Genomic DNA, 24414 nt, shown 5'->3' with positions numbered 1-24414 from the left:
CCAAGTCCTCCTTGCGAGGCGGGTAAAATGATAGTATCCCATGAAACCCTGGCCCTAGTGTCCTCAGAACCATCACCACCACTCCACAGGAAGTTCCGGAGCAATCTCCTCACCTGACTGATCGAGTTAGCATGAAAGCACCAACATGATGCAACGTACCACATAGTCGCTAGTAGAACCTGGTTGAGTAGCAGCGCTCTTCCGGCCAAAGAGAGTCTAGCCGTACTCCAGTAGGCTAGCTTTCTCCGGATACTCTCAAGAACTGGGGCAAACTGTTGCGTTGGGGACACCTCAATGCCAACTTGGAAGCCTAGATATCTCGTGGAGGTGCGTCTGGGTATCCATACAAAGCCTCTGTCTCCTCCCCATGCTGGTGTATCCTGCTGAGTTCCAGTCCAGATGCCTTTTGATTTGTTCCAATTGACAAGTCCCCCTGAGGCTAGGCAGAACTTGTCAATTGCATCCGCAGCAGTAGCAAGACTATATGCATCTCCTCTGACTGTCAGTGCCGTATCATCAGCAAACTCAGTGTCTAGAAGCTCCTGCTCCTACCGGATAGGTGGATGAAGGCCCAAAGTGCCATGATTGGTAGCCTGCATAAAGTATCCCATAGCCTCCGCTACGAAAAGGAAAAGGTAAGGTGCAAGCGGGCATCCCTGTCGTACTGATTTGGATAGTTGAAAGGCCGGTCCTCTGCCTCCACAGACCACCATCCTGCTAGAAGAGTGAGAGTAAAGTGAGGAGACCCATAAAATCCATCTATCACTGAAGCCTAGCCTCGTCATAGTGCCCTCCAAGAAACCCCAGTCCACCCTGTCATAGGCCTTCTCAAAATCGAGAAGGAGAACTGCAATCTCCTGCCGACTCTCCTTTGCCCAGTGAGTGGCCTCCCAAAAGTGAAGATATTGTCCAAGATACTCCTATCTTGGACAAATCCTGTCTGAGTAGCTCTGATGATATCTGGCAGCATAGGCTTTAAACGAAGAGCCAAGGTCTTTGCTAGGATCTTATAGGCTGTCCCTAAAAGTGTAATGGGTCTCCAATTATGTAGGACTGTCTTGTCTCCCCCTTTCGGGATGAGACAAATCATACCTGTGCATAAAGCCTCGCCCAAAGATCCTGTATCAAGAGCCTCTGAAAAGGCAGAAAGTAGATGAGGCCCAATCGTATCCCAGAGAGCTCTAAAAAGAAGAGGCGACAGACCATCCTGCCTCAGGCATCTGTCTCTGGGCAGCTCATGTAACGCATGTGTGATCTCCATGAGTGATAGCGGGCTATCCAAAACATGACTCATCTGGGGAACATGACTCCAAATCTCCTCTCTGGCTGTGATCATCTCCTCGGTGACTGGATCGGCGGTGTAAAGAGTGGAATAGAGATCAGAAGTGATCTCAACAAGACGATGAGGATCCGTTTGAAGATACCCGGCCTCATCCACAAGTCTGCGAAGGCTGTCCGAAGAGTATCTCTGACCCACTGCCCTGAAGAACTCTCTAGAGCATCTATCCCCCTTCTGGATCCAGAAGGTCTGCTGGGAGTAAAACCTGAACTGGGCCCTCCTGCCCTGAATCTCTTCTAGTCTCTCCTGAACCTCTGAAAGCTGCCCTCTGATGAAAAGAGAATGAGGAAAGCTCTGAATCGATCTCTGAAGTCTGGATACCTCCGCTCTAGTGTTCCGATCTCTGATTCTGAGCTTTTCCTTCTCCTCTTTTGCCCTCAACTGGCAGGCCATGCTGACTCTAGCTAAAGCCCCTTCTACCCACATCAACCAGCCCTGATTTTCAGGAGTGTCCTCTGTTAGCCAAGCCTCTCTCAACTGTTCCACGAACTCTGTGTCCTGAAAAACAAAGTCCGGAACTCTCACAAAGCCTGTGCTCTCCAATCGAGAGGTAGGGAGAATCTGTAATAGGACTGGAGCATGGTCAGATAAGACATAACCCGGGCGCTGTCCTCCTCTGGCCTGGCCCCAATGGCCAATATAAAACCTGTCAAGCCTAGCCAAAGAGAGGGAGCCATGGCAAACCCCAGACCAAGAGAATTGAAGACTATCAGCCAAGTGACGAAAGTCGTCCAATCGAGCTGCATCATGAAGTCCAGCATGCAAAACAAAACTATCCCACTCCACTCTCTCCCTATCAAAAAGTCCACTCTCTGTCTGGCCCGACTTGTCTTCAGAGAATTCAACCATGTTGAAATCTCCTCTGACAATCCAGGTGTCTGCCTGAGGAAGGGACTCTCTGAGCTGTCTCCAAAATGCACATCTGCGGGCTGGATCCGTGGGAGCGTACACATTGAGAACACCAACTGCTGTGCTCTCAATCTGAAGAATAACATAGCAGGCCTTGCTCTCCACTAGTGTACCCTCTTGGGTGATCTCTGGGGCCCACCTGGCTGAAACTGAAATGCAGACTCCACCCCTCGTACCATCCGCTAGGCTCCAATAAGTTCGGCTCTGTCCTATGAGTAAGGATCTGCATCTGTCAATCCTGTCCTGGGAGAGCTTATGCTCTTGGATAAGTACAATGTCTGGAGGGAACCCTGAGGAAATAAATCGAAGGGAGTCCCTAAGCAACTGCAATCTAGGAACTCCGGATCTACGACCATCTGCATCTGAAATAAATCTGCGGCAGTGCAGTCCTCTCACATTCCAAGAAATGATGGACAGCCTAGACATCGGATGGAAGTGATGGGATGCCAGTGGCAGCGGCACAAATGACTCTCTCTGACGGCACTATTCAAAGTCGATCTCTGATCAAGCTCCAAATCTGCCCCAACTCATGTAAAATGGCTCCATCCAATGGAATAATACTCTGTCGCGAACTGAGGAGCTGAAAGTCAAACCAACCGGCACTCCTGGGCAAATCAAAGTCTCCCTGAACCTCAAAGAACATAAACAGAAAGGCCCTGGCACCGAAGCCAGGTCGAAGAGTCCTAGGGCAAGGATGAATCTACGAGCCGACAATACGGTGAACCGATGAAAACTGAGTCATGCTCAAAAGCTGTCTATCAATCTCGCTGTCGAGTAACTCATCGGACCAGCTTTCGATCCTCCAAGAACGAAAGCTGCCTAGGGAGAAACGAAGAATGTGCCCCTCTCTGGATAGAGTAACAGATCCCAAGTATTCCTCTACCTCCTCTGACCGTCGACAAAATACCGGGAGAAGTTCCAATCTAGTGAGGGAGTCTGTGGAGACCCCTCGAGCCAAAAAGGACCAAAACTCAACGGGCAGATCTCTGTCAACCATCCTGGGGTCAGGTCTAGGAGTCAAAAGAGCTGAAAAAGGCTGAGCCGTCCTAACTCTACACCTGGAATAGGTGAGAGGGAGAGGAAGAATCTGCGATGAGGTGCCTGTACGCAAGGGTGACTGAAAATCTTGCTCAATATTATCTGCTAGGATCTCCCAACCCTCATGCCTGGAGCGAAATCTGTGACCGCACTTGCAAAAGATCTGGATAAGCCAGGAGTGAAAAGCTGCGAGGACGGGGCTGTACTGGGAGGGGTGTCTGAGAGGACGCTCCGCATACCAACAAAAGAAGGTACTGTGCGACAGGGAAGAGAGAGAGATCTCGAGGGAACCTCATACAGGCGCATGAGATCCTGGGACGGGCTCTGGCTCTGACCTGTGTCATGAAATACCTCTCTCACTGAATTGCTGTGAAGAGGCATCCATCACCGTGTCCGCAGCCTGAGCAGCCTCCAGCTGGATAATTGTCTCAGAAACCAATATTTGAACCTCCGGGGTAGAAGTGTTCAGAGTCATCAAATCTTGAGCTACTGTCTCCTGCACAGTGTGAGGCCGTGCCTGCAAATGGTCCTCTGCATCTCCCCTTTCCGAGGTACCATCTCCTGCACTGTGTCAAGACCTGCCTGCGGATGGTCCTCCGTATCTCCCCTTTCCGGGGTCTCCTGCACGTGTGTCTCAACTCCCTGAGCTACCATCTCTTGCACAATGTCAAGACCTGCCTGCGGATGGTCCTCTGTATCTCCCCTTTCCGGGGTCTCCTGCACATGTGTCTGAACTCTCTGCCAACTGTGAGCTCGTACTTGGGGCTGCTCGTACTGCTGTCTCTCCCTCTGTCTCTGTCTCCTCCGAGCTCTCCGTGCTGGAGGCATCTCCTAGTCCTCTGAGTTCAGTGGAGGCTCCCCCAAAAAAGTCTCCTCTCGCTCTGCTGAATGAGTCAAAGTAGGCTCACTGGAGGCTGCTCGTACTGCTGACTCTCCCTCCGTCTCCGTCTCCTCCGAGCTCTCCTTGAAATCTGTTCCGTTGGAGGCACCTCCAAATCCTCTGATTTCACTGGAGGCTCCCCCAAAGGAATCTCCTCTCGCTCTGCTGAAAGAGTCGGAGCAGGCTCAGAGACCCCTGGAGGCTGAGTTGTAGGTTTTGGGTCACTCGGAGGCTGAGATGTATCCAGAGTCTTTGATCGATGCCGACGACTGGGGCAATCCCTATTAAAGTGACCTCTCTTCCGATAGAAAAGACATTGATCAGGAAGACCCTCGTACAAAACCCTCTGCTGCATCTGTACCCCATCTCCAGTGGAGTACGAAATCAAAGTAAGCAAAGGTCGAGGAGGGGGGAAATCTGAAATGAGTCTGACCCTCGTAACACCTGTGCTAGTAAGTGACTGAGCATAGGAAAGTCAAGCACCTGAAGAGATGATTGTACCTGCCACACTAGCCATATGCTCCACAGCTCTGCGGCAAGAGCTGACCTCATCAGGAAGTCCAGGGAAAAGGATGCAAAAGGAGACCTGTTGCGGTCCAGGAGAAGTAGAACTGAAGTGCTTCCACCAAGGCCACAAGTGGATGACTCCGCTCTGAAACTGAATCGGTGAGCTCATAAGTACTCTTTGAGCCTGCTCTGCAGATTGAAGGCCAAAAGAAAAGTACCTCGTAACTGAGACACCCAAAGAAGCCATGCTGGTGTACACCCAGTCACGTAACTGTTGGCCTCTACCGGGTAGAAAGCCAATGATGTGTGTCGAACGAAAACCCTCCTCTGCTACCTCAATCATCTGCACAATGTCGGGAGGAAAAGAAAATGTGACTTCAATCTCCTCAGGTTCGGCGACGGGAGTGGCATTAGTGTCCTCCATTGTCTCAGCTTACGCTGTCCTGAAGGGAGGAGGTACCTCTGCTGAAAATACCCACCAAGAACTCGCAGCCAACCACAAGTAAAACCCCAAAGAAACCTGTAAAAAGAATGCTTCGATCTTCAGCCTGCGTGAGATGCAAACAGGTCGCTCAGTGCTGAAGCAGACAGCTCCGCCAATGCGTGGAAACAGCCCAGGATCTCAGCTCCCCGGAACACGAGTCGAACAGTCCCGGAGAGGGCCCTGAAACTGCCTAACCTGAAGCAAGGGAGAGCGGGCAATCAGCAAGGGAGAGGGCCAGGACAGCAGGCTGAAGAAGCAGGCTGAAGATGGAGCGCGACCGAGGCAGCAGGGCGCAGGGCCAAGAGGTCTACGCAACCAAGGCAACAGGGCGCAAGGCTACCTGTGGCCTGTGTGCTGCCAGGGGGCCTGCACGGCCTGGCAGCTAGAGAGCGAGAGGCTGCCAGGGGGCCTGCGCAGCCAGACTGATTGGGAGCGGGGCTGCCAGGGAGCCTGCGCGGCCAGGCAGGTAGGGAGCGGGGCTGCCTGGGGGGTCTGCGCGACCAGTCTGCTAGGGAGCGGGGCTGCCAAGGGGGGCCTGAGCGGCCAGGCGCTAGGGAACAAGGGCTCGGCGATGGCAATGGCGGGCAGCAGCAGCTAGGGAGCTCCTCCAACGATCCCCCTCTGTCAAGTGTATTATCAACTTTAGAGGTGGGTATAGGGAGATTTAGCATTGTCCAATTGCTCTAATTTGGAAAAGACAGAGAACCATATGGATTCCAGAGTCCTGAACTTCCCTTTGCCAGACCAAACTATATAAGCTTTCATATTCTCAATAGGAGGATCACATTGACCTCCACAGCACATTGTCCTTAGAAGAGCAGTTCAGGATGGCACATTCCTTTGGTTTGCACCTCTGACATTGGTAGCTCTCTCTTGAGATGTCCTTGCATAAATTCCAGCAAAATTTTGTGATTTCTTAATGCTCAAAACTAATTGTCTTGATCTGTAAAAAGTTTAGGAGAAGGTTAACTCTGCAGCAAAGACTTATGCTAGTTGTTCTATATCTTAAAGAATTTGATTTTCAAACATCAAACCTTTTGTGAGTCTTGTGGATTCATTTGCAACCCAAGTCTTCCTTATCTCTACGTATAGTGGAAGCTTCATAAAAATCCTAAGAAACCTAGAATCATTGCAGATTGACTCGTAAGATTTCTCTAACTAATGTTTCAAAGTGGTTGAGTTATTGCTTCAAGGCCATTTTACTAGTTGTCCATGAAATTTGGAGAAACTTATTGAGAGAGGTCGATGTTCCAGTCGATTTAAGTTGGATTTTGAACGTTTCGGTGGGAGTTATACCAGTCATAAAGTTTTTAACCTCCTCTCGGAGTGTAGAAGAAAAGTATACTATAATCTTGCTTGAAAATTTTGATTTTACTACACTCTATACTAAGATAGACTTGGAAAATTTGAAGTCATGAATAGGAAATCTTGTTTCACAAGTTTTCAACTATAGATATAAAAAAGATCGATGCAAAGTTTTAAGAGTTGAAAAATCCATCGTTGCATTTTGACTTTTGTTGGACGGAATCTAAAAATAAAGACCTTGATTTGAAAAAGAAAAGGTGCGCAAAAGTTGTAGCTATGAAGATGTCCTTTGTTAGTTAAACTTCCTTTTAGATAATTTGTTCATAACTCTAGGAGACTCTTTATTTCAGCAAAGCATCGGTAATCCAATAGACACTAATTGTGCTTTTTTTAAAGCAAACTTCTACCTTTTTACTTATGATATTGATTTTGTGTAGTTATAGATCTCTTATGTGACTTGTCCAAACGTCTTTAGAAACTTAGTGAGGTCAGGGAGATTCATAGATGCTTATTTGTCCCATACATTTTAAACTTTAACGATTGTATGCACAAAGATCAAAACTTTTTTGGTGGAGAAATTAGCAAACTTCTACCTTTTTACTTATGAATTTGAGTTTATGTAGTTATTAATCTCTTGTGAGACTTGTCCAAACGTCTTTATAAACTTAGTCAAGTCAGGGAGATTCATAGATGACTTATTTGTCCTAGACATTCTAAACTTTAACGATTTTATGTGCAAAGATCGAAACTCTTTTGGTGGAGAAATTGATCCTCAAGAGTTTTGTGAAAATTGTACAGCTAGTGGAATCTATTGTAGTTTCTTGGATCTTGGCATTGTCTAATCTTCTTTAGGTCTAGATGTTGATATCTATGATACAACCTAAGTATGCTATGTTGATTATCATGTGAATGTCTCACATTGACTCAAACATCTCTGATATGGCTATATATTACTTAATAATTTGTAGGTTCTGTCATCTTTGCACAAGCAAGAGTGCATTTATCTCTCAATTTTGTAATTTAAAGGGCTATAATACAAGAAAAGTAATGATGGAGCTTTGCTATGTCCTTCATTGTAGTTGTTATACTTTGTAATTTCGGCTTTGGGTATGTTTAGGATCCTTGAACGTAGAATCAAAATCCATAGTGGGGAGCTTCATAGCACATTTTCTTTTTAGTTCTTAGGTTTGTTCTATTTTTGGAGTTCATCTACTCTTAGTTACTTGAAAGTTTGTAAGCCAATAGCTATTCTATACAAGGGTAACGCACTCATGAGTTGCGAAAGATCAGTTTTTGTGTTCATTGGAGTGAAGAACGAATCATCAGCATAAGCTTGTGCAATCATAGGCTTTCTTCCGTGTATCTCCAGACCATGTGGCCACAAGATGATCGATGTAGCAAAGCATGGGATGAGTAGCTATTGCATAAAACAAAGCACTAAGAGGGCATCCCTATCCCACTAAACGATATCATGTCCATTGATTAGAAATATCTCCTGATAAAATGAATGTTGCTTTATTGTCACTGTATAGCCAATAGATAACATGCTGCATTCTATGCCCAAGCCCAAATCCCAAGGATTGCATGGTCTGCGAGATAAAATCCCATTGTACTGTATCGAAGGCTTTGGCGATGTCTGTTGGAATATGAAGCCAAAGTGAGTCTAAAATGAGTGTTCTAGGTGGTCTAGGTATGGTTTTGTACTCTAGTGAGTCCTAGACATGCCACGTGTCATATTAGGAGATATTCCATGGACATTGTGACCTTCTAGAGTCTAGTGGCACACACTATAGTGTTGTACTTGTCTATTGTCTAAAATATCAATCAACATTAAGCTCTTTGGTATCATGTGAGTACTTGTCCATTGCTTTCATTTTCTTTCCATTTCATTTCCATTATGGTTGTTATCTTTCCTTTCCATGCCTAGTGTTAGCTTGTTTCTCTCCCTACTACTATGATCTTTCATGTGGTATCAAAGCCATGTTCCTAGCCCTGCTCTCTCTTTTCCTTTCCCTTCCAAGAGGTTGAGGTGAGGGAGGCCAATGAAGCTACTCTACCTCCTCCTCCTTGAAAGGCTGCCCTCTTCTCTCCTTCCTTGAGCTCTCTTCTCCACGCCATGATCTGCCACCTCTCTTCTCCTTCCTTCAGCTATATCTTTCTGTGACCTGCGGACGATGTGACGCTTCTATTCGGAGCTAGAAGCAAAATCACGGCTTTGTGTCTTCAGCAAAGTTGTAGAGGACCTCAAGTATTACCAATTTCGTTTTTACATCATTGCAATCCGAGTTTTCTATGAAAAGCTACAGCCCTTGCAAGAAGTGACGAAATTTGTTTCTGTGCGCGAATTTTGTTCAGGAGCTCAATGATTTGACAGCCCAAGCATGATGCAGCCAGCTCAATGTGAAGCTGTCCATTCTTTTCATCGTTGACCTCTACTCCAGCCCACCATTTGCTCCTTCTGCCCAACATTCTATTGGAGTTGCTCTGAGCTTGATGTGAGCTCCAAACACTTCCCTACTTCTCTGATTACCGCTCAATTGTCCTTGGTGCCCGAGCTCCACTTTTGACCGACTCTCCGAGTGCTCGTGACACCTCGGGCCTCTACTTCGACATCGGTGACTCTCCCTTAGCCATTTTGAGACTCACTATGTGAGTGCTCCATCTAGCTACCCCATGGACTTCACCGATACATCTCTTGGGGCATTCTTGCCTATCGCCTCTTCAACATCGTCATTGTCTCGCAGGGATGTGCATACGTGTGCAGTGGCTACTTGGAGGATATCTCTTATCATAAGAGATCTATTTTTTTATTCCTACAGCTTGATGTATTTTGGGGTCCTCTGCCCTAGGTAGTCCCCCTAAAATGATATGTATTGAATGTTTGGTTTTCATTGAGTCTAAAGGTCCTCTGCCTTGGATAGTCCTCCTAAAAAGATGTATTGGTTTTTCTATTTTGGTGTGTGGCTTCCTAACATGTCCTGTTATGAAGCCAAGGGGGGATGTACTGTGGGAGCCATATGTATTGGCTTTGATAGGTCTCGTTATCAGGCCTGGCCGAGTTCCAGGATGTTGGTGTATTCCTAGACCTATGAGCTGGTCATGTAGCCATGCTATAACGTGAGCCCCTGAGCATGTTGAGTCTCAAGCCATGAGAGTGCTTGGATCAACCTTTGAACACGCTCAGACTTTAGCCTCTGAGTTACATTGGGTGCACAGTTTGATGATTGTCATTGTCATAAACTGTTCTTGGTTCCATTCTAGTAGTCTCTCACCTTGCCTTCATGAGGGGGTGTTGGAATATGAAGCCAAAGTGAGTCTAAAATAAGTGTTCTAGGTGTGGTTTTATAGTCTAGTGAGTCCTAGACATGCCACGTGTCATATTGGGAGATATCCCATAGACATTGTGACCTTCTAGAGTCTAGTGGCACACATTTAGTGTTGTACTTGTCTATTGTCTAAAATATCAGTCAACATCAAGCTCTTTGGTATCATGTGAGTACTTGTCCATTGCTTTCATTTTCTTTCCATTTCATTTCCATTATGCTTGTTATCTTTCCTTTCCATTCCTCGTGTTAGCTTGTTTCTCTTCCTACCACTATGATCTTTCAATGTCTACTTGCAGCGAGTACATCCTCCTGAGTATACTTTGCATATTCTATCCCAACACAGGCATTTGCGGTATTATCAGTGGTGTGTTTGCAAGGGACGAAGCCATATTGGGTAGGATGTAGACCATCACACAGAAAACTTTTTATTCTATCAACCACCATTTTGGCAACCACCTTATAAATGACTGGCATGAGTGTAATGGGCCGCCATCCAGCAAATGATTCTTTTTGGGAATCAACTAACCAGCCCTAAAAGCATCATATTAGGAGATAGCTTCCTCTAGCAATGGGGGAGATAGGGCAGCAGCACCTCCACCTCCAAGGTATCTACTATCTTTTCGACTTCAGTTTCCAATGACATGACTGCTATTGATGGGTTGTCAGCAAACTTTTTGAAGCATCTGAAGTTCCACATGTGCATGCGAACTCCTTGTTAATGACGTCGATATGGATGGAGGCAATGAGGAAGATGACATCCCCTGGATTTACTTTGCATTTGGAGGAAAATGACCTGTGTGAGGGGTCCAAGGAAACAGAGAATCTTAAGTGTTTCTTAGCTGAGATTAGTGGAGCATCAGAGGCCAGTAACAAAAGACAAACGGGCTCTCTTTGTGGACTCACGACTGTCAATGTCAAACTGCTTTAGTAACAAAAGACAAACGGGCTCTCTTTGTGGACTCAGAGGGGAGCGGATCTCCTTTTGGAAGGAGTTACTCTCTTGGGCCCCCATTGCAGATTCTTGAATCATTGGTGGCGACTTCAACATGGTCGAGTTGCCTTCAGACAAAAAGGGAGGCAGACAGGGTGAAATTCATTCTTTGGAGAGGGCAGCTTGGGATGCCTTCCTCTTTCAGTTCAGTGGCAGGGACACTTGGTTGGATGATGCCTTTCATATTATGCCACAGTCACTCCTATACTCTTGGTCGAATAGGAGAATACACATGCCCATTCATGCACGGATTGGGAGATTTTATGTAGACGATTGGGCACTTGACAAAGGAGGATGTGTATGCATTTCTACTGGGGTTTTCACCTCATATCATTTTCAAGTGGTGTTGCAGGTTCTTGAGCCTCATCGGAGAGGACGCTCTGCGAGTGTCAGGATTCCGGATGCTTTTTATGCAGAGGAGAGCCTCACGGAGGATATTTTACATATTTGGGTTTCTCACATACATGGTGGAGCTGTCCACCCATCTCAGATAGCTGCAGCCTTATCCGGAATTAGTGACTATTATCGTACAGTCGCTGATTCTAGGAGACGTGAGATTCTCAGATGTGAGATTGGTATACGCCAGCAGTTAGCGTCCCTTCAGAGGGAAGAGCAGAAGAGGCCCACAGATGCTTGGATTTAGGAGCGCCTTGCTGCAGCAAGGGCTCATTTGCAGACATTGTTGGATCAGAGAGCAGAATATGCCTTTCATGCACGGGAATCCTTTTGGATTCAGATGGGTGGCAGGGTCAACAAACACTTTTTCTCTACTCATGGGCTTAGACATAGTAGAGATAGTGTTTCGCAGCTTGTTGACTCAGACGGGGTGTTACAATCAGATCCTGATGCTGTCATGCGTGTAGCCTCATATTTTTTTGCATCCCTTCTTACTGCAAATCCAGGCACATAGGCCATTGATGATGCCAGAGAGGTTATTTGGCAGTGTATTCCTGTATTGGTGAAGGATGAGATGTATGTTTCTCTGGATGCACCTTTCACCAATGCAAAATTCAAGACTGCATTACTTGCCCTTCACAAGGGCAAGTGCCCAGGTTCAGATGGACTTTCCTCCTTTTTTATTACTTTTTGGGAGCAGATTGGTGATCACATTACATCAGCCCTGCAAGGCGTGTGGGACTTTGGTGAGATGCCGGACTCACTTACAGATGGTCTCATTCATCTCATCCCAAAGGGGGGTAATAGGAATCTTGTGTCTCAATGGAGACCCATCACTCTGTTGGGCACTTTTTACAAGATTCTGGTGAAAGCCATCAGTCTGTGGCTATAGGTTTTTCTTCCAGATTTGATTCATGACACGCAGACAGGGTTTGTGAGTATTTTTGATAATATTTTCTCATTTTGGGAGGCCTCAGAATGGGCCATGCAGAGCCGCCAGAGATTGGCCATTCTACTCTTGGACTTTGAGAAAGCTTACGATAGAGTAGACTGGGATTTTTTAGAGGGTACTCTATCTCGCTTTGGTTTTTCAGATGCATGGATTAGAGGAGTATTCTCTCTCTAAAGATCAGCCCATAGCCAGTTGCTCATTAAGGGGGTAAGAGGAGACAGGTTTTAGATTTCCAGATCTGTTCTCCAGGATTGTCCTCTTGCCCCGTTTCTTTTTCAGTTTGTGGCGGAAGCTATGAGTATCTACATTAGATCTCAAGTTGATATTTATGGGCTGAGGCTTCCTATCCGCCGGGAAGAAGAGCTCCTGGATAGTGAGTTGGCAGATGACACGGCTGTTTTTTTGGATGCCTCCCCTAGGACAGTCACTTCCTTCCGGGCAGCCTTGGATTTGTTTTGCACGGCTGCAGGTGCACACATTAATTGGCATAAATCCAGTGGTTTTTGGATTTGCAAGGATGACACTCCAGATTGGGGTAATGATATTGGCTTCACTTGGGTACAGAGGGGCATCTCCGTCAGATATTTGGGCTGCCAGGTTGGGGTGGGCATCTCTCCTTCACAACAGTTTGCTCCGGTGTTTGAAAGCATCAGAAGAAAGCTCCTTTTCTGGAGCTCAGCCAAACTTGACTTGGCTTCCAGGGTGGTGGTGTGGTTAACCAGGTTCTTCTAGCCACATCATGGTTTGTGTGCTCTTGTTGGTGCCACTCTAGGGATTGTATCACTCAGCTTAAGAGGCCTGTACGAAACTTTTTATGGAGTGGTCTAGATGGCACAACTGATGTTACAGCCAGGTTGGCTTGGGAGACCTTGATTCTTCCTACAAGAGAAGGGGGTTTGAATATCATCAACCCAAATCTACAGTTCAGAGCTTTACTCTGCAAGTTCGTTGTGAGAGGGCTTACGCCAGGGCAAGAGCCTTGGAAGGATTTTTTAATCAGATGCATACAGTCTCGCACGCCCACTTCAGGAGAGGATTGGACACAGTACTAGATGGGTTTTCACCACAGCCCACCTCAGGTCTCCCTCTTCCCCTCTTATGGTTGCTATCCTGAAAGTATGGACCAGCTTCAGGAGTGCTTTTCACAGGATTCCCCTATCCACCCGTGAAGAGATTGAAAGGCAGCCTATCATGTGGAATGACAGGATTTTGGATGAGCTTGGCAGACCACTTGGAGCTTCTCCTTACATGCAGTGGCCAAGATGGGAGAGGGGCCCTGCATCTACGGTGGGAGCATGGAAAGCCTTCAGGAAGCTTCCTGTAGATTGATAGGCCCAGATGGTTCTTAATCTCAGAGGGAGTGCAGGGAGAGTCCAACAAATTGATGCAGCTTTGCCCTTGGATTGGGTGGACACAGATGACGTGCCTATTACTTGCTCCACGTGGATGGGGGCATTTTCTAGATTGGGAGTTCCTTTACAAGTGATTGCTTTGCTTGACACACATGAGGATGCCTTAGTTTTTTATGTTTCTTCGGGGGGCAGGCTGTCCAGATCCATAGACGATATCTTGTTGGAGGTACCGTATCAGCCAGTCAGGATAGTGGGCTTCATGGAGCATGGCTCTCTTTCATAGTGGTACTTGGATGCTGACCCGCTTCTCCTCGCCCTTGGCTCATGGAGGCTGTGGCTCTATGGAGGTGTCCCAATTAAGTTTTTGCAGTGGGACCCTGGGGAATGGGAATGGATAGATGAAGGGCACGGAGAGAAGGGCATCCCCTTCTTTCGTTACACGGTCAGTAATGCCAGGAAATTCCAGCTTAGCTGTAGGGGTTGGAGGCCCACCAGAGCTCATCATTGGGAGAACTTTCAAATTCTTGTTGACTTGCAGAAATTTTTTTGGCAGAGACTCTGGAAATCCCACCGAAATAGAAAAATCACTCTCTTCTTTTGGCTTTCTATTCATGGTGGGATAGCAGTAAAGCATTGGAGATCCAGGTTCGGAGCTGACCCTTCTTGCCCTCGCTGCCTTTCTGCTTTGGAGACAATATAGCACTGCCTTTGGGATTGCAGACAGGCGAGAATCATATGGAAGGGGATTGCAAGAATTTTCAGCACTTTTGTTCGCCTACCTTTCTATATGACCTGGGGATCAGTGGCTTGGCTTACTCTTCGGGCCCCAGGTATTTTTTGAGAGACTTGATTCCTCTTGGGCTCTTCACATCCGACGACAGTTGGTGAGTCGTGCTCTCTAGAGGATGTTCCGGCCACTCTTTTCAGGGCTACTCACTCCTTGGTCGACACTCCATGGGAGATCCTAGCTAGCATTGCAGCATGGCACATTTGGAGAGCCAGATGCACTGAGGCTTTGGAGGGTTCTCAGGTTCACTCTTCTCAGATCTTGGCCAGTACTTGGACAGATACGATACACACTTTGATGGCCATTTGGGCGATCATGTAAGGATCATCTCGAGCAGCCTCCTCCTGGAGAGTTACTTTTATCAGATATTGGAGAGACTCTCCCTTCTTTGCTGAGACTTCTACAGGGTTGAGATGGCATTTTCAGCCTCAGACTTGGTTTCTTTCTACCTCATTCCTCTGAGGTGTTTTTTATTACATGCTTAGCATGGTGTATTTCCGCACAGAGGTTGCTCTAGCGGGTTTCTTTCTTACTTAATAGAAGTCTCTTTTATGAAAAAACTGCTCCTACATAGAGTGTCAAAGGAGAATTGCTAAAACAGAGAGAAAGAGGCACTTATCTTTAGGATTTAGCTTTCTTGTGGAGAGTTCGAAATGAGTGTCAGCCATAGTAGTCACACCAAAGAAAGGGGGAATTGGTGGATTTGTGTAGATATGCATCCATTGAATGCTTGCACGAAGAGGAGTATTTACCCCCTTCCTTTCTAGAATCAGAACATTGGCTAGACATGAAAGGTAGACTGGATGCCATGGGTACGTACAGTATTACTAGTCTCACATTCCAGAGGAAGATAAGAGGAAAACTATGTTTGTGACACATTGGGGGACATGCATTCTACGTTATGCTATTTGGTTTGGTCATTGCGCCTGTACTTTGAAAGGTTCATGTGTATTTGGGGAAGTTCATATGGTTTTTTATAATTGACTTTTTCATTTGCAATTCGATTGGAGAACATTCGTTTGGCTCTCAAGAGAATGGATGATGCTCGAGGAATCTAAATCCCAATAAATGTCATGGACAGCAGAAGAGTCCTTCGACATATCATTTCAGTCAAGAGGATTGAGATGGACCTTAGAAAGGTCTCAGCAATACCATTGCATCAGCTAACAAAAAAGGGGATAGAATTTGTATGGAAAGGATAGACCCAAAAAATGTTTGCGAAAGTGAAAGAGATCCTATAGAGATGGCAGTCATGGATGGAAGGAAGATTTCTTTGTCAGTGTCAGTGTCTCAAGGATGCCATAGCTACTAACTTATTGCAGAAAGGAGAGAATGGTATATGCAGCCTATATATCATGCTTTTTGTCTATTGGATGCTGGGAGGAGGTATTCAGAAATAGAGAAGGTCTGTTGTGCTGGCTATCTCAGAGCCTCACTTGAGAGGCCGATCTGCCAGCATTAGGATTCCAGATGCCTTGTACACAGAGGAGGACCTTACAGAGGCAGCCCTGCAGATATGGATTTCTCATGTCCAGGGTGGACAGCCATTGCCATCATAGGTAGCTGCTGCCCTTTCTGGTATTAGCGACTCCTACCTCTCAGTTGCTCGTACTAGGAGACGAGATATTCTGAGACGTGAGATTGGTGTTCACCACCAATTGGCAGCTTTGCAGAGGGAAGAGTAGAAATGGCCTTCAGATGCTTGGATTCAGGAGCGCCTTGCTGCAGCAAGGGCTCATCAGTAGGTATTGCTTGATCAGAGAGCGGAGTATGCCTTTCATGCACGAGAGTCCTTCTGGATTCAGATGGGTGGCAGAGTCAATAAACACTTTTTCTCTACTCTTGGCCCTAGACATATTAGAGAGAGTGTATCTCAACTTATTGACTCACATGGGGTTTTACAGACAGATCCTGATGATGTCTTGCGCATAGCTTCAGATTTCTATGCCGCCCTTCTTACTGCTGATCCTGACACACGGGATAGAGAGGATGCTAGACAGGTTATTTGGCAGAGCATCCCTTTGTTGGTGAAACCTGATATGCATGTTTTGCTTGATGCACCTTTCACCAACACAGAGTTCTGGACTGCACTTTCAGCCCTTCACAAGGGCAAGTGCCCAGGTTCAGATGGCCTTACCCCCTCTTTTTTCATTGCATATTGGGATATGATTGGAGACTACATTACTTCAGCCCTGCAACTCTGGTGAGATGCTTGGGTCACTTACACCTTATCCCGAAAGGAGGTTGCAGAAATCTAGTGTCCTAGTGGAGGCCTATCACACTTCTGGGGACTTGTTACGCCAAGGCAATCAGCCTCCGATTGGAGCCCCTTCTCCCAGATCTTATTCATGACACTCAGACGGGATTTGTGCATGGCAAAGCATTTTTGATAACATTTTCTCTTTCTGGGGAACTTCAGAGTGGGCCATGCAGAGCGGCCAGAATCTAGCCATTCTACTTTTGGATTTTGAGAAAGCTTATGACAGAGTAGATTGGGGTTTTTTGGATGGCACCCTTCTACGTTTTGGCTTTACTGATGCTTGGATCAGAGGTGTTTCCTCCTTGTATAGATCAGCCCACAGCCAGGTACCTATTGGTGGGGTAAGGGGTGAGAGATTTCAGATTTCCAGATCAGTCCGTCAGGGATGCCCCCTTGCTCCTTTCCTTTTTTTGTTCGTGGCTGAAGCTATGAGTATCTATGTTCGATCTCAAGCTGACATCTTTGGCCTGAGACTTCCCATTAGAAGGAAAGAGGAGTTGCTTGACAGTGAGTTGGCAGATGACACAGCAGTTTACCTGGATGCCACTCCACAGACGTTCACTTCTTTCAGGACAGCATTAGATTTATTTTTCTTGGCGGCGGGGGCACAGATAAATTGGCATAAATCCAATGGCTTTTGGATCAGTGATGAGGACACTCCAGTTTGGGGGCTTGACATAGGATTTACTTGGGTTCAGAGGGGTGTGCCTGTCAGATATTTGGGCTGCCAGGTCGGCTTGGATATTTCTTCCACACAGCAGTTTGCTCCCGCGTTGGAGAGCATCAGGAGGAAGCTCCTTTTTTGGAGCTCAGCCAAGCTGGATCTTGCCTCTAGAGTTGTGGTGGACAACCAGGTCCTCTTGGCCACGGCCTGGTTTGTTTGTTCTTGCTAGTGCTATTCTAGGGACTGCATCACTCAGCTCAGGAGACCGATCATAAATTTTCTTTGGAGTGGGCTTGATGGCACAGCAGATACCTTAGCCAGGGTGGCTTGGGAGACCCTCATCCCCCCTACACAGGAAAGGGGTCTTAATATTATTGATCCAGATTTGCAGTGCAGAGCTTTACTTTGCAAGATGGTGGTGCGGGGACTTATGCCAGGGCAGGAACCGTGGAAGGCCTTTCTTATCAGCAACATTCAGAGGTGCACACCTTCTTCAGGAGGAGACTGGTGGATGAGTAGTATTAGGTGGATCTTCACCACAAGACACCTCAGATCACCTTCATCCCCTCTCATGGTTGCCATTCTGAAAGCATGGGCCAGTTTTAGGAGCACTCTTCGGAGGATTCCTTCTTTCTCTCGTGAAGAGATTGATAGGCAACCCATCATGTGGAATGACAGTATTTTAGATGATCATGGCAGACCACTTGGTGCCTCACTCTACATGCAGTGGTCCAGGTGGGAGAGGGGACCTGCATCATCTTTGGGGTCTTGGAAAGCTTTTCGGAGGCTTCCAGAGGAGACAAAGTCTCAGTTGACAGGACATCTCAGAGGGAGTGCAGGGAGGATCTTGCAGATTGAGGCAGCCCTTCCAGAGGAGTGGGTAGACACAGATGATATGCCACTCACTTGCTCCACTTGGGCAGGTACTTTTATGAGAGGCAGTGTTCTGCTTCAGGTTTTGGCCTTTCGAGATGCACAGGAGGATGCTTTAGTTTTTACTGTGCAGGATGGTGGCAGATTGCTCAGATCCACAGAGGACATCTTGCTTGAGTCTGCTTTTCAGCCTATCAGGGTTGTAGGTCTTTTGGTGTAGGGATCAGATTCAGAGTGGTTCCTCGACCCAGACCCCCGGCTTCTCTCCTCCGGGTCTTGGAGGCTTTGGCTTTACGGGGGAGTTCCCATTAGGTATTTACAGTGGGACCCTGGAGAGTGGGAGTGGATTGACGCAGGGCATCGAGAGAAGAGCATCCCCTTCTTTCGTTACACGGTCAGTAATGCCAGGAGATTTCAGCTCAGTGGTAGAGGTTGGAGACCTTCCAGAGTTGCTCATTAGGAGACATTTGATATCACTGCGGATCTGTAGAGGGTTCGGGAAAGGGTGGATCTACGCGGTGGTTAGGTAAACGTCCAAAAGTGAGGGGTACAGCTATGAATCCCGTCGATCATCCGCATGGAGGTGCTTCTGGAGGAGACTCTGGAAATCCCACATGAATAGAAAGATCACTCTTTTCTTTTGGCTTTCTATCCATGGTGGGATTGCAGTGAACCTTTGGAGATCCAGGTTCGGAGCCGACCCTACTTGCCCTCGTTGCCTCTCTGCTTCGGAGACTATTCAGCATTGTTTATGAGATTGCAGACAGGCGAGGATGATTTGGATGGGGGTAGGCAAGATTTTCAGTCACTTTGCCCACTCCCCATTCTTTATGAGAGACTTGACTCCTCTCGGGCCATTTTGGTTTGATGTCTTCAGATTGAGTCATGTTCGTTGGATGTGGTACCACACCTTCCTTTTACAGATGTACATGCCTTGGTGGATACTTCTTGGGAGATTTTAGCGAGCATAGCATCCTGGCAACATAGGCTATGGAGGGTACTCGAGTTCATCCCTCACACACTTTGGCTAGTATCTGGACAGACACCGTACATACTTTGATGGCCATATGGATGTGTATATAGGGAGACTCCCGTGCAGCCTCAGCTAGGAAGGCTTCTTTCTTCAGGGAATGGAAGGACTCTCCTTTCTTCTCTAAGAATCCTACAGGGTTGAGGTGGCACTTTCAGCCTCAACCTTGGTTGTTTTCCACCTCACTTTGAGGGGGTTTTATTTATCCTCATGATTTCATGATATTGTATTTTCGCTCAGAGCTTGCTCTAGCGAGTTTCTTTCTTACTTAATAGAAGTCTCTTTTATGAAAAAAAAAGAAAAAGAAATAGAGAAGGTGGGGGGGTTCATTTATATTTGCTATACACAAGTTTAGATCATACGCCCTTAGTCTTTCTGACAAATTTCAGTGATCATACAATATCCTGTAAAGAGCCCAATTTTTGGAGAGATTTGCAAAGTGTTCGGCGGAATTATACAATTTCAGTTCTCTTTTGTCACGGAGAATTCTATCGGTGCTACCTTAACAGACATGCTCACAAGGAAGGAGATAGCGGAGGATGTTGGAAAATCAGGAATGAGCCAGTATATACAGTATACGTTGACGGAGCATTTCAAAGGAACATAGGAAGGGGAAGCATAGGAATGTGCTTATGTGGTCTTGAAAGACGAGAAATTTCAGTGGAGGGGACAAAAATAAACTGAGTAACCTCAAATAATGAAGCTGAGTATTCGGTTTTGGTACATGCAAGGAACTTGGCAGGTGTGCAACAAAATACTTAAGCCTTTGTGGGAGGAGGCAAAACAGTTGTGCAAACAGTTGGAAGTGAGCTCAGTACTAGAGAAGAAAATGCCCAGGCTGATGCATAGAATATTGACTAGCTACTCCGAAAATTTCATGAATTTCGCTGATTTGCAATGCTAATGTGTCATTCAATGCATGGGATCCCCGAATTAATATCCAGGCCACTGTGGCTTGATATCATACTTGATACAGTGTAGGGTTAACCTTTATATTGTGGACGATGAAACAAATATCTGGATGAACAGTATGTGAGTCACTCATCTATGTATGAACACAGACTCAAAATTTGTGTCTTGACTGAATCCCACCCTCTGTCTCTCTCTCAAAGCCAGCAGATTTACATGATATATAGGTCAAGGGAAGCCCTAATATTCATTTATGTGGGAGAGAAGAGAAAATTGGATTGGATTTCCTGATTCACAAATCTAGAAAGCATTTGATCTGACTTTGTAACATGCCTTAGATCTTACTAAGGTTGGTGATAAATCCAGAGGGGTGGTTTGTTCTGGTATAGGATGCTATGGATAATTTGTCTGCAAGATTGTTATCACGGCAGTAGATTTAGAGGCAGAACCTACAAGTTTGGAGGTTGAAATTGTGCAATTCAACCTTTGTGTGTCTGCACTTGGGAGTGAGGGAGCCTTAATCCCCTAGCTTCACTTGCACAGCAATGATGATATGAATTTCACTTTCTTTTGTTTTTTGTGGTGAACGTTCTTTTAAGTAGATGTGCATCTATTTAAAGATCTTTAGCTGTCTTTAATTTTCAAAGACCTGTAGCTGCATTATGGTTTTCTCAAAATTTAGTATTGATCTTTGGAAATTATTAGCCTTGATTTTGTTTCTCTCTTGCTCTGCTGTGGATTACAGTAAAGAGCTTATATACCAGCAAACTCTTCGAAGATTTGCTCATTTCAATGCCATGCGGCTGACCAATCCAGCACCTGTGTATGATTTGATTTTACTAGCTTTGGATGAAGAGGAGCGTTTAGGTAGATGGACTGAGAATGACGGACCGAAAGATGGAATAGCAAAGGTAATTTTGACTTGCCATTGTCCTTCAGGGTGGCTTGAGGCTTGATAGTATAGGTCACCTGCATGGGTTCACTTCATTTTCTTTTCCTTTTGAGGCTGCTAGAGGCCCTTTGTTATCTTTTTTGGGTAGTTAAAACAAGCCAATTTGTGAGAACCTCATTATATTTATGTGTTTTGCAGTTAAACACGAATATATTAGCCAAAAAAGCAGAAATGCTACACGAGTACTTCTCGTTTGATATTGATGCAGACGGAAACGTATGTGCTATACCAATTGTATTGGATCAGTACACCCCTGATATGGATCGGCTTCCTCATTTTCTGTTAAGTGTAGGCAACTGTGTAAGTGATTGTAATTGCAACTCTGATGGATTTGTAGGCTTGTAGCAAGGAATATTTTGCTATACTACTAGTAGATACTGTTTTGTAGTCATATAGCTATCTTTTAGTACAAATTGGAACCAGCCGTTGAAGGCCAGGGAATTTTTGAAACACAGGTTGATTGGGACACAGAAAAAGAGTGCTTTGAGACCTTTGCTGCTGCCTTGGCAGACTTTTATGCTATTCATCCCCCATTGCTACCAAACCCCTCGGAGGATGGAATAGAATACTATCAACTCAGAAAGGAACAAGAGTCCTCTGCGGAACTCAATGAGACACCTGGAGAAGGTAAGATAATGATTTTGTCCACCGTGCTGCCAGAACTTATAAATTGTCTACAAAGTTTTGCACATTAGCTGGCTCATGATGACATCTAACCAGCAGTGTAAAAATGTTGAAACAAACTTGGTCCATGTTATTGTCTCCTGGATAATTAAACTCAAGATAGAAGTGTTATGGGACGAGGTTTCTTGATTTCAAACAAATTTTCTGGATAAGTCTGGCTTGCATGTTGGTTTTGCTAGAACACAAGTTGATAAAGAAGTGTTTGGCATGTAGATGCTTCTCGCCACAAAGAGGGGACACTTGAGATTGATGAAGAGCTGGTCACGGAAGCAGAAAGAACTTGGGCTCAAAGAGAGTGGACAATAGAGCATGTGTTGTTTCCTGCCTTGAAATTGTTCTTGAAACCACCAAATCACATGGCCTCGGATGGGACAGCTGTCCAGGTGAGTAAAATATGCTTTTGATACACCTTCATTAAGTTGGGGCGATTGTATGAGACAATTGTTATGAAGCTTCGTACAAGACTATTCATACTAATATTAATTAGCCGACTAAATGGTTAGGAATTGTACGAGACAGTCGTTGTTAGGAAGCTTCGTACAAGTTTATCCATACTAATATTAATTAGCTGACTAAATGGTTTTAGCTAGCTGGTTTTGTGTTTTGAGTGTTCACAAAGTCTAAAGTGATGTTAACATCTTCATATTGTTTTTGGCAGGTGGCCTGCCTTGAGAACCTTTATAAGATTTTTGAAAGATGTTGAGTTTTTCCAAAGAACATCAGATTTGTCACCAGTAAGAGGGGGGGTTTTGAAACACCCTCTGTATATACTGTACATTTTCCCTTTGCAAGTGGTTCTGCAATTATTAAATTTTTAATGCTCACTTCATGTAAATTTGGACACCTTTTCACACTTCGGGTTTAGGGAGTGTTGCTCTCTCTTCCCCTCCCTTCTCCTTTGTCTCATGAGGATTCACATTGCAACAACTGCACAAGCCAACCGTACGTGCTTGCATAGCTCCCACAAGTAGCAGCATGGACTAGCATAGCCTCCACAAGGAGTAGCATGGAGTGGGAGACTCCATCGGCATTCCTCCAAGATCCCCATGACACGTGAGTCACACTGGAGACTACACACCCCTACAGCATGTGTGCACTCTCTCCTTGGCTCAGCCCTCTTTGACCTAATATTGGCTTGTTTCGACCAGCCCTACTCCTTGCTAGCTTATGCATCTCCCTCGTCCTCTCTTTTACTCTTTTGACCTTGTGACGTGAATTTATGATGATTAAGATCTTTTAACAAACCCTAGGATTTAAAATATGTAAGAACTCATTCAATAAACCTATAGGCTCCCTTTGTTGTTAGAAGTAGATCCTCAAGCTAGCAGATAGAACAATTAGGTCGCTTCCTCTACTTCTAGGAATTTGATACTTCTGGAAAACCATGTAATTCTCAGCACACTTCTTGGAAGATCTTCTCTTTCATTTTGTCTAGTAACTCTAGGATGCACATGATGTTCACAATCTCTTCCTTATCATAGAGTGTGTTGATGAATGACCCTTAAAAACTGCGTCTTTCATTCAAGGTGTGGCCTATCTAATGCACACAATGGGCATGATATGAGAGTAATACACATGGCAAATACCACATATGAGCAGAAAAAGACATCTCTCTCTCTCTCTCTCTCTCATACACTAGGGGGGGGTAAAGGATGTCGTAATGAAACTTCATAATGGTCGAGCGAAGGATGATGAGGGACTATGCACTGAGTTCATTGCATATGGGATTAACCTCTTAGCCTCGATCTTGGCAAAGCTATTTAATGAAGCTGTTTGTTTGGGGTTTCCACGTACCTGGACCATTAACACTATCTCACCTATTCACGAGGCAGGGAATCCCATGAGCTCGGAGAACTACTGGACCATTATGATTGGACATGTCATGTCAAAGATTTATGCATTGGTACTTGATTTTAAGATTAGCAGATTTTTGGAGTGTCAAGGACTTAGAGCAGGAGCACAAGCCGGATTATGGCGTGATCATCGAGGAGACGAGAGCACGGAAGCAGAGGGTTTACTGTTACTTTGTGGATTTTCGCAAGGCATTTGACAACGTTTCGAGAGCTCGTCTCATATGACGCCTACAAGATTTGGGTTACGATCAGGAGATTATTTGGATTGTCATGGCACTTTACATGAGAGTTTCAGGTAGAGTCCGGACAGGATCTTGGTGGACAGATGAGATCATGAGCACTATCGGGGTCAAACAAGGATATCTGTTATCATTTATCTTGTTTGGTCTCTACATTGACGAGCTTGAGACAGTGATGCAGACACAGGGGGGTTGGTTGCTCTCTTGCAGGCACACTGATTCGGGTACTGTTTTACGTAGATGACGTAGCTTTGTTGTCTTCCTCAGTAGAGAGGCTCCAGAGACACCTTGACGCACTACAGTCGTTTTGTGAGTCTCATGATTGAAGGTTAGCCTAGGTAAAACCAAGGTTATGATCTTCAATACATCTCGAGGCATCATGTGTTAAGAGCAGTTCGCATTTGATGGGTCACTTGTTGAGGTGGTTTCATCATATGCTTATCTTGGGGTTGTATTTTGCGGATCCATCTTCACACTGAGTCTCGTGATGCAGGCACGCTTGAGCAGAGGAAATGCTTCATTGGCCAGACTAGAGAGACAGTGCTTTCGCTCACTTTCAGGACCCACGAACCAAAGGGTTTCTTTTTGACTCCTTGGTCCATCCAGTGGATATGTATGGCAGTTCATGCCGGGGCTGAACTTATCGGATACAGAGTAGCCCAGGGTGGAGCGGTTACAGATTCT

At 45.7% G+C, this 24414-nt stretch overlaps 1 protein-coding gene across 1 annotated transcript in view; it reads left to right on the top strand.

The window, feature by feature from the left end:
• MLH1 (MUTL-homolog 1) overlaps positions 1–22926 on the top strand; it is a 102404-nt gene extending 79478 nt beyond the window's left edge. The window contains exons 12-16 of the mRNA XM_087373158.1: positions 20748–20913; positions 21093–21254; positions 21410–21581; positions 21852–22021; positions 22297–22926. Of these exons, the coding sequence (XP_087229284.1) occupies positions 20748–20913; positions 21093–21254; positions 21410–21581; positions 21852–22021; positions 22297–22341 (715 nt within the window). The 3' untranslated portion in view covers positions 22342–22926. The remainder of the gene's footprint in view (positions 1–20747; positions 20914–21092; positions 21255–21409; positions 21582–21851; positions 22022–22296) is intronic.
• The last annotated feature ends 1488 nt before the right edge of the window (positions 22927–24414 follow it).

Source organism: Dipteris shenzhenensis, chromosome 4 (genome assembly GCF_047967505.1).
Source record: "Dipteris shenzhenensis isolate YYH24624 ecotype China chromosome 4, Dip_SZ_1.0, whole genome shotgun sequence".
Classification (NCBI taxonomy): domain Eukaryota; kingdom Viridiplantae; phylum Streptophyta; class Polypodiopsida; order Gleicheniales; family Dipteridaceae; genus Dipteris; species Dipteris shenzhenensis.
Note: the sequence above shows the minus strand (reverse complement) of the source record. Positions and strands in the feature narration are given on the sequence as shown.